Here is an 11,627-nt window from a genome sequence, read left to right as displayed (position 1 = left end):
TCTTCGCCCCTTCGCTTCTTCGCCATCGTGTTTTCGCTCCTTCACCATAGTGTTTTCGCACTGGTTCTATTAATACTTTCTTTTGACATTATGATGTGAACGTGTATATACTCTGAAATGTATTTTGTTTGCTATTAATCGTTAACGTTTATCATATACAACACTCATCGTGTAACATGACATAAACTTTTGTTGGTTAATCCATGATTTCAGTATTGACCAGCCGTCACAGCAGCGATCAGAACGGTATTCTAATGAACCCACTAACTTGTACTGGAAACCAAGGACACACATACGTGTCAAAAACTGCAAGAGTGAATATTTTGTCTTGTCAGTATAATGTGACGCTATGTAGATGATGTTTCAGAACGTTTTAATCAGTGATTTTTTGGGGGTTTGTTTTTACTTTTTTTTCAAAATTTTTGACTTATATCAATTAAGCTATTCTTCCTTAAATCATAATTTCGGTTTTTGCCTCTTTGTACAGAAGTTATTCCCCTTTGTTGAAAGCTCTGTTATTATTGATTTTCACGAAAAGAAATCATAAGGGACCACTCCTCATTTTACTTTGGCTGTTGCGAGGATATTACACCCCCAATAATATGAGAAATTTGACAACACGAACACTACCTTTGTGATAATAAAACCAGTTCTTTGTATTTAGTTTTCATGTTGTGTATGTTCTAAATAATAGTTATATACATGTGCATTATGACTTCTGGCGTTGTAGAGACCCCACACAGCTAGGTAATATATATACATAAGGCCTTCTGATATTGTAGAGGTTCCATCTCAACCAAGTATTATACAGGTACATAAGGCCTTCTACAACTGAAAAGGTGCCATAAGATAGTATTTGTCCATACAATTTCACAAGATACATTATATTTTGTCATTTGTAATCAATAGACGGGTTCGGTTGACGGCGCAAACAACAAGCAATGCCATCAAAAAGTATTGGTAAGAAAGTATTTTTGGTGTCAAAATCATAATTTCACTAATGAGCATATAATTAACATTACAAATTTCTGGGTGTACAAATGAGGTACATGAGTCAGCCATGTGTCTGAGAACCATTGTTGACTGAAAAAAATATACAAAATAACTTAGATCTTATGTTAACATAGAAACAATGTTGTAGGTGTGCCTGGTATTGTTGTTCAAAATCATGAAAGCAAGTTATGCAAGCTCTAGTTTCTCAAGGGTTTCGGAGGAATGGAGTGAAACTCCAAAAAGTGCTTATTCCAGATAACATAAAGTAGAACCGCTGATACTCTTGTTTCCATTAAATAAAGTAAACATCAAGCCGGGCACAACTATTATTTCCAATTAACTAGGTGAAAAGCTTTCTAAGCATTAGATTATCAACCAATCTATTCACTTTTTTGAACCTGGATTGTTTGTTCCAACACTATTGACTCAACGGGGGGGGGGGGGGGGGGGGGGGGGGGGAGTGTTCATTGCCAACAAATGGTACCCAAAAGGTGGTATGCATTATATAAACATTATTTTTGTACGACAGCTACGTTTCTTAATATATGCATGAAAACCTTTGTTTCTTAATCATTCCCAAAAAACTTTACAATTCAGAAATATCCAAAAATAACCTCGTGCCAACTTCCTAAGCACCCAGTTCGGCTAAGAAATCAAGACACATTATTTGACATAACAACGTCTTAAAACAATATAATCCCATTGTTTCTTGTTATCGGGGGCTAGCATTCTCTTAACCCTACTATAGGCAACATAATCAGATGTCTTCAATTCTAGGATTATAGTACAGATAATTAAACTGATTATTGCTGTTTACGCCACTGAAATATCCACTGACCTATGTTCTCGTAAACAGAAATCGTCGTTTTTTTTTACCACAAGAGAAATTCCATATAAACAGGAAATGCCTGAATATATTAGATTTATATTCATAGAATAAAAACCTTCGTAATAAACCAACAAATTCGTAATATTGGTGAAGATTGTACGTACATTTTAAGCGTAATTTGTACTGCTAGCAACCACCACGATAACGTCCGTGCAACCACACATGGACGCCATGCATTTTATCAACAGCATTATGACCTTGACCTCAAGCGATATATAGCGCGAGAAAATATTGACTGTTCTTCTTTTTAAAAATCCTTTATAAAAAAACATCGTTGTATTATCATTAGGATCATGACCTTGTCTTCCAGCGTTTTAGAGCGCGAGAAAATGTCGGCTGTTTTTTTTAAATCCTTCTTTTTAAAACCGTTTTATTATCTAAAGGTAGGTCACCTTATACTCAAGCGTTTCAGAGCACAAGAAAAACATGGAATGTTCTTGTTTTAAGAAATCTTAGTTTTAAAACCATTTGTTGGCGTTTAAGAAACATACATCTAAACGATACATAAACATTAAAAAAAATGATTTTTATTTTCGTTTGCTTTTGTACAAAATGGAGGAAACGATCAGACTGTCGAATGGTCTGTCCTCTTCTCTTTAGCTGCTGAGCTCCATCTCTATAGGGAAATGATTACTCACGGCTATGGTCTGTGGATCAAAAAAAGAATCGTGAATAAACATTCAAATATGAATGAGGAAACACGCTACTTAATGTGTGTATATTGTTGAACTTTGTTATATACATTTATATCCCTGAAGAGCAGAACTTAAACATCTACGAATTTCACTCGGAAACCATTTCGAAATTTCCTTTGCATTTGAATTATTAATCAACTTATAATTGGGTCCGATTACGTTAATAATATCGCGGGAGGACTCGAACTGTTTCTGAGAAAATTTGGTAGATGAGGTTATTTTTTGTTTTTGTCTCGACAGCAGGGTACAGTCGCGAAAGCTAGACTATAGATTTTTTTCTAACGGTACCGTCAAGATTCAACATTATGCATTTATGGTCCTGGATGCAGGGTTATATGAAGGTTTGTGTACCCGAAGGTATCGTATTTCCCGAGGGCATGTCCAAGGGCAATATGGAAGCTGAGGGCAAATAATTATATTACCCGGCATCCAGGACCACAAATTGTTTTATACCGAAAAAAACCAGTAATGATGATACTAAAAAATAAGCAGAATAAATATGAAATATGATTTTTATTACAAACCCTTGTGGTCCAAGTCGCTCAATTGATACGATTCCAAGACAAGTCTTTATACATTTTGTCCATTTCTCTTAGAAATTTGTTGATATGTTCGTGTTCTGAGCTTTCTTGTTTTGCACAATTTTATCTATTTCTGCTTCTTCGACTCCTCGAAAACGTTTGTGTTTCTGTTTTTTCTGCGGTCCAGGGAGCTTTGGTGTTTTATTCCCCTGGCTCACGCGGCTCAGGGAAATATGATGTTTTATTTTCCGGCAACGTGATACGTTTTGGCTAATCACAGACACTGTTATAAACATGAGGTATACTAATTCCTTTAAAATCATTTAAATTTGTTGCGCAATAAATATTGTATGGTCGAATAACTGGAAATTAGTGATCATGAAAAAAAAGTATTTGAATTTAAAGTTTGCGTTTAGCTCAGTTTCTAATAAAGTACCAGTGTTATTCCTTCCAAACCTTGATCATACGTACACTGTGATATGGGTATCACAGCTCGTATATATTTTGGTTACGTGTTAAACATTTATGTTCGGTAGTTTAAAAAACTACAATATATATATATATATATATGTATTTATTGCTTCTCCAAATGACTAACACTTTTTGGTTAAATTGAACGCTCTGTTATAGACCAGCTATGTTTTGTTTTCACTTCTTAAGTGTGATACTAAAACATAGTTTTGAGGTCATACTTTTATGCATTTTGGGAATTAACGACTCAACGAATTCCTCTATTTGTTCATCAATATATCAATAGTTACACATATCTATTTATACCGTACTCGCGACCTATCACTTTCTACTCATTGAAGATTTTTTGGTGTCAAAAGTTCTGATAAACCAGGAAAGTCGAGACTTATATAATTACGCTATGTCTTGTTAATTGTTGACAACACCAATGTTTTTTCGTTGTTATATCGAATAGTTGTTCAACGGAAATGTAAAATTAAATAAACCTTATCGTGGTCATGGTTCACTTACTTCGTTATACGTGAGGTGCATGTCCTGTTGGAAGTTATACACGCGTGGACTACTTGGTACAACACTATTCTTCACATTTCCCGTAACGATGAATCTGCAATAATACGGTTAAAGACAAAATTATCCGGATTTTACCGTTTTTGAATTGCACTCAGTCACTTACCAATCTGTAATCTTTGCCAAGACGACATAGAAAGTCTAGCAGAAGAAATCGTAGGTTTTTATGGCACTTGCTTTAACGAAAGTGCAGTAAGATATTTGTTTAAATTGTGATAGAAGGAGGAACAACCATACTTTATCATTGTGTATTTTAGGACACGTTATATGTTATCAAAATAAGAAAGAATTGTGGTAATGTGATATTCATGTGTTTAGAACTATAGGTATTGTTAAAAACATTTGCTGAAAAAAAGTTTACCTGAAAAGAGACGTTTGATCCTATGATTGTATCGGCACATGGCCTGGGTATTTTGACCAAATACTCCACTGCATGTTTCCAAAAGAATGATTTACTAACTGCATTTGTTTACAAATGGAATGGAAACATGATTTCTGAACTACTCCTTATGTCTTTATGTTGATAAAATTTGCTGAACCAAAAAAATAAATTTCCTGCATTGAAACATACCTCAATGTATCGAATCACCATGTCAACGGCTTTCAGAACGAACCGCCAATAACAGCAGAAAGCATCAAAATAATTAAAATTAACTCTTCCAGCAACCAAATTCAGAACTAGGACAATGGGAGATCAGGACTGCCAACACCACGGCTATGTTAGTTAGGGACTATCAACTAAGGGATAATTTGAGCTTAAGAGTCTTCCGGGTTATACCAATGTAAGATGAGAACCATAAGCGTCTGTACCGGTCGTAGGCGCAGTCGGTGTGGGTGGATACAGTGGTGTCTACGTCACTATCAATCAGCCAGGTGAAACGATTGTCAGTGTATAGAAGGTTGTGGTCGTGACCCGAGTGTGACAGGTAACTACAGTCGGCGTTCAAGTCCCCGGCTATGATGGCATCCTGGTAAAATATTACACTTACGTGTTAATACCCTCATGAGAAAAAACGTGGATAAAGGATACTAGAAATAAAGTACTTTGTCATTTTAAATATCCTTATCAAGCACGCCGAGAATAGAAATTGGTGCGATGCTCAATAAAAACATCCGCAGACATGTATGATCGTGGTTTACATTTGGCATTGAAGCCTCCTTTTTTTTCTCGTATTTGTTATCATTTATTTAACAGAATGTGCATAGAAAGCGATCAAGCAAAACAGACAGCTTCAACTGTATCAAAAAATTGCAGCCATTTTTGAAATTGTTACTGCTCGTTAAGATTGTTTTGCATTGGTTATTTGTTATAATGATATTGAAATATTCACGCTTAATTTATTAAAGTTCCATTTTAAGCATAAGAATTACATATTAATTTTTTTTCAGATTTCTTTGTCATAACTTTATTACTGTATACAAACCTGTAAATGGGAATCTTTATCGAGATATCATTTTGAAAGACAAGCTAGTCTTATCTGGGAATACCATTCTATACAGGAGAACCTGATAACCTTTTAAATCTAACTTTTTCTTTAAAAGGCTCTTTCAACTTTAAATTTGTTCTTATGTTACTGCGAAGAAGATCTAAGGTTGCCTGCTTAATTAGCAATAAAAGACGTGGAATAACAATAAACAATGACAAATAAAGAATAACAAAAATGGACTTTAAATAATTTCTCGATTGTACTCCACAATGGAACATAAACACAAAATAGATGAATAGAGTCAATAACAATATTAATTATACTGATTATTAAATAATGCAGTAGTATTTACAATACTATTAACAAATAATTGGTCACAAATGATTAGCGATTCCAGGGCTTCTGTAGTCTCCTATTTAATCTTTGTATTTTTTGTTGTTGTTGTTGTTGTTTTTTTTTTTTTTTTTTTTTTTACATTACTGTTGTTTTCACACGGGTTAGACGATTTACAGGATAGGACAGGATCGGACAGGATCGAGCAACGGGCAGAATCGGAGAAGAATCGGACCGTTTCAGTTATGCTTATGCATTTATTTTGAATATAAATGGTACTATTTAACATATTATGGCATAATTTTAACAAAATTATGCTATGTTTTCACATAATCCCACTGCGCGCACAGAACCAAAACATCGGGTAATATCGGTTGGATAACGGACAGGATCGGACCTTAAAATATAAGCGATGTATTGAGTCTGATGTTATATGTTCCTATTTTTACCAAAATGATAACAATATAATACAAAATATTGCCATTTGTTTACAAAAAAAAACAACATTATCGTCGTCGTCGTCGTCGTCGTCGTCGTCGTCTACTCGAAAAAATATTGATTATACTTCCAGGATGACAGATTCATTTAGATGACATGATGATAATGCGGTGTCGTCATCTTCACTTCCGTCAACGCTTTGAAAACAGGATCCGACAGAACACTGACACTCCCGATAGCACCGAGCTCATGACCTACACTGTACGTAGCGCAGTAGGTCTAACGTTAGCTGTATCTCGAATGCCATGCTTGATACCATTTAAGTGGTCACAGAAAATAAACCTCAATTTTAACACTATTTAACAACACAAAACAAACTGTAGCAGCAGTATGCTATATCGAGCACAGGGACACATTATTGTCGTAATTTGACTCAATCTAAACATATGGAGGACACCAGTTTCCAGCTCTCGAATACCGCGATTTTCAAATCAATGTTTCTTTACGTACTATTATCAGAATTTACATCTCAAAACGCCAGTACGACAATGAAATCCAATATTTCAAGAGCACAATGTACATCATCAGCTAACCTGCGACTAAAATCCACATTGTTACACTTTTTTCTGGAGCTCTGAATATCCCGGCTATTAGACTGCATCACATACGGTCACAGGGGTTCGGCGTTAAATTTTGAGTAACATATGACATCTGTAAATAATCGAAAGACTAAAAATCCAACATTCACTCAAATTATAAAACCTTAAAAAATCCATTTTTTCAAGGCTTTAGAGAGAATATAAACTCCTTTCACTGAACAGCTGTCGTCACGTTAACCTTGTGCTCATTTTTTTAACCGAGTCCCTGTGTCTCGAGTGACCAAATTATTCACATACTATACTGTCAACACTGCACTTTAAATTCGTATTTATATGGGTATTGCTAAGTTTTTATTATACAATATCATAAATATTTGTTATTAATGAATATTTTACCTTGAAAATATCGTATTTATGTGTATCAACATCGTAATAATCAAAACGTGTATGGGACTATATTTTGTGTTGCCTTGGCGACGAGAATAGCTGACTGTCTGCTGTTCCACTACTGTGCACACATTACGATAAGTATAACAATGTTACAAAATGACATACTTACGTCACACCATTGTGACCGAATTTTGCAATCTGGTGGCGAATGTAAGTTTTCTCAGATGACGCACAATTTGACTTCTCACCAAACATTTTAGAGAATTACGATTTTTAAGAAATTCTTCAAGTAACAGATCAAGACAATGATAACTACATGCAGATAAAAATAGCCGTGATGATATTCAAAACTAAAATATGAAAATTATCTATAACATACTGACGTCATTCTATGTATCTGTCCCAAAGATTGTTTTCATATAGACAACAAGCAAAATATTGCGACCGTTTAATAGTTAGCAGTTCATGTTAGTATAAACATGATAAAAACGCCTTACCTGGATCCCCAGTAGGTTGGTGATGTTTTCATAAGCAGACACCATGTGTTCCAGCTCGGCGGGAGTGTCAGTTGGCTGTGTGTGAAGTACTATATACAGAAAGTTGGCCGGACCTGTACAGATAGATTAAATGGCCTCATTTCATGGCATCTCCAGAGAGGATGTGATATGGATGGATGTATACATGGCTATATGAGGGTTTGTCCATGTTCTCGGAATATGTCAGGGTGTGTGAATGTGCATCTTAAGGGGCATCTAAACAGCAAATCCAGCCAAAACAGTTGATATTTTACAAGGCTATACATCCCTACTAGGGTGCAATTTAATAGAAGTAACTTGATACAATTTTGATATGTATTATGTCAAACTGTGTGCCTTGCTGTTGCATGGCATTTGATATGTTCAGTAGTTCGTAAATTTCAACAAAACATGAGAAAAATGCATGTTTCAGGGGGACATAATTAACTCATTTGTATCGCATTTATTGTGCAAAACAGTCATGTCGTTTTGCTCACAAGGGTCTAAAGCACAAAATAGGAGCATTAGTTTGGCTAGATTGGACTTTAATGTACTATGTATTAACACTGATTTTATTTAGACCTTGAAATGCAAATGGCGGTTGTGAATAATATCACAAAATTATGGCATATAAGAAGGTATTTCAACAGTCAAAAGTGTTCATATTAGATACTATAGAGAACTCTAGACATGGCAGGAAGACTGTTTTTAGGAAAAAATGTTCATCAGTTGAGTTTGGGGCAAAAGATATATATTTCTGAAAAAGGCCCAAAACTCACCAGTTTCACAATTTGTCTTAAAAGGGTCATTCTTACTATAACCAGATGTCTTAAAAGTATGATATAGGAGCATTTTAATGGCTGAAATGCCTCCCTTCATGCCATATTTGTGTTATAACATCCACAGCGGCCATTTGCATTTCAAGGTCAAAACAAAATATGTGTTTATACCTACATAAAGTCAAATACGGTCAAACAAATGCTCCTACCCTGTGCTATAGACACTTGTGAGCATGACAGCTGGGCTATTTTTCAGGGTTGGTTATCTTTGTGACTTAGAATTATTCCATGCTACAACTTACCACAAAGTAACTCTATAGAAGAAATTGTTAGCATCTACATTAAATTATTTGTGATCCTTTCTTCGGATGAATCCTCCTATACTACTTAGGAGATGAAAGATCATATTCCGAGGTCGTCAACTTATACTCACGTGAATCAAGAGAATGAAACAGAACAGCATATGGTTCACGGGCAAATACGTCATAATGATCCGGAAACTGATGTACTTCCTGTACGAACACATGATTCATTCTGACCGGAAAACGAAAAAAATGGCTGTAAATACCGTAAAATATTCAGAATGACACATGCTGTTTTCACTATTGGAAATTTGAAATATCTCACATAACATTTGAATTACGAATGATATCCGATAGTTTTTACTAAAATATATCTCTAGATTTTTGTATAATACAGTACGTTTGACGTAGGAATGCAAGACCTACATTACATACCGGAAAAGGATGGCGTACGATTCTGTGTAGTGATTGTTATGCCCCAGCTTCTTACTCACAACCACACCGAACGGATCGTCACGATTGTCCCTAGATGGGAAAAAATAAAATATAAGGAATACAGTAAGAATGGGAAGGGAGTGGTTGTCACAAGAAAATATAGTGCGATATACTTCATACTTGTTGTTATACCGGAAGTGCTATCATGACAAAACATGCAAGAGGTTAATTACATGTTCAAAAATATATATTAATGAAAATATCCTACAAAATTGCACAACTTTATCTATCTGTTAATATGAATGGAAAGGTGTTAATATATTGTATCTTGTGTAAATTTGTACAATCCTTTTAACACAAGGTTTACGATATCTTACATGTTGAGTGCTTGCACTAGATTGTGGATAGCATGGTCTCCCCTCACTTCGAGCACGGCAACAATGTCGTACCTTTGCAAAACCTGTAGCGCATATACAACAAGTTATTTTCTATATACCTATTATTTTTGATAATGAAAACAGAAGGTAAATAAAAGACGAAAATTGAGCACGTCTGTTAATATGTGTTCAAGGTAAAGAACGTAATTGTGACAATTTGCCTCGGCAGCATTACAAAAGATTATGTGAAATTGCATATTCCTTACTCAGAAGAAGAGTTTGTATTTACAACGCATTAGTGGCACACGAAAATTCCTTCATGTCATAGCAGGGTTTTTATCGACTTGCATTTTGTTAATGAACGAAAGGTTTTTGCTGAACAAGGTAAAAGGTATGCACGTGCCTTTTTGATTATAGTTAATGTATCGTTGTTGGAGACTTTGTTGACACTTAACCACTTGATGTTGAAGGAGGCGATCTTTAGGTTACAGATCACCACGGTAACCATGGACACCAGCAGGACAAACCGGAAACACATTGTCGTCTGCTTCATCTGTTAGACAATAACAACATGGCCGTTTAGTAACCGTATAAACCCATGATTTCGTGATCCTGATGTCAAAACAACACTGAGATTTACTTAAACATTGTATCCAAGTTACTGTAGGTTCTGCTATCAATATAGCCGGCGTGACAATCCAACCTTTCGATGAATTACTAGTTATTCATGTCTATGTGTTTCAATATTCAAGAATACCTGTTACTGGTAATGATAATGCTAGCAATTTTTATTCCTTATCTTCACAAGAACAGCTGGCTTGCTGGCTGATCAATCAAGCTTTTATATATTATTAACTCAATCGTTATAAATATGGGATGAATGAAATGCAGATTTTGAACATTTAACATTGAAAATTTTAGATCTGTTGATAGCCTCTGAGCAACAGTGTCAAAAAGATTGATTTTCCGTCCTCTATACGACCACGCCGCGTTTCAAACTGAATACAATATTATTTTTTTTCTATCGAAGGACTTTAACGGATTCGAACTATACCTTCCATCAAAACCCATTGTTGTTTGGTGACAAAACGACTTTTCAGGCCTTTTGTTTCTTTCTTATTTGACATATGACCAGGTAAGACAAATACAGGCCATTTTCTACAGGTAATGGTGTAAAAGTCTGCTTATAATAAAAAAAATATTAATAAATATACACGTAGAATTGTATGAAAAGAACGATGTCCTTGAGAAACACAAAGATGTCCGAGTAAACCCGCAAATTATTACAGTACATACACAGTCAGAACAAAATAACCTGTCTGCTTGACCATGAGGTATTTATACCGAGCCATTGCTTTTCCTTATGTAGAATATAATCACCTGTTGCTCAGTTGTCTGGGTTGTTTGGGTAAGTCATCGTGTTGAACGGTACTCATATTTGTATATTCTAGGATTATAGAATGATAATCGACAATATCATAAGTAGCATGAAAATATTATATACTAATTGATGTTTCTTATATTTACAGAAAACAGTAATGAAACTTACATTCACCGGTACCAGCCGTCTGAACACTTAAAATACGAAAGACGCTTATCTCTAATGCTAGTTTCACTCTTTAACCTCAGTCAGATTACAACAGGAAACCGTCCTTATTCATGATAACAATAAAAAAAAAACATAGTCAATGCTCCCGATTACAATGACAAGGCAGTAATAGTCATCTTATCGACACTTTAGCTTTTTAACTTTGTAAACGATCGTTAGGGAAAAGGGCACTACTGCACTAGGTACCTCCGATAGCTATTGTCGACGCATGACCTTCGGCGCTCACTAGTGTCCGTTCTGTATAGTGTACCGCGACATCCAAGAAGTGAATAGATTTCTATTTAGCT

At 35.1% G+C, this 11,627-nt stretch overlaps 1 protein-coding gene across 1 annotated transcript; it reads right to left on the bottom strand.

Annotated features, from left to right (window-relative positions):
• Positions 1-2,389: 2,389 nt before the first annotated feature.
• On the bottom strand, positions 2,390-11,332 carry LOC117330770 (deoxyribonuclease-1-like). Its single transcript, XM_033889252.1, has 9 exons — positions 11,281-11,332; positions 10,135-10,284; positions 9,732-9,814; positions 9,355-9,444; positions 9,051-9,151; positions 7,821-7,933; positions 4,947-5,104; positions 4,080-4,173; positions 2,390-2,529 (listed from the first exon to the last, which is right to left on the bottom strand). The coding sequence occupies exons 2-9, from the start codon at positions 10,282-10,284 to the stop codon at positions 2,479-2,481; spliced, it is 840 nt and encodes a 279-aa protein (XP_033745143.1). The 5' UTR covers positions 11,281-11,332; the 3' UTR covers positions 2,390-2,478.
• Positions 11,333-11,627: the final 295 nt, after the last annotated feature.

This window comes from Pecten maximus, chromosome 7, assembly GCF_902652985.1.
Source record: "Pecten maximus chromosome 7, xPecMax1.1, whole genome shotgun sequence".
In the NCBI taxonomy this organism is placed as follows: Eukaryota; Metazoa; Mollusca; class Bivalvia; order Pectinida; family Pectinidae; genus Pecten; species Pecten maximus.
The sequence above is the reverse complement of the archived record's forward strand: the minus strand, read 5'-3'. Positions and strand labels throughout refer to the sequence as shown.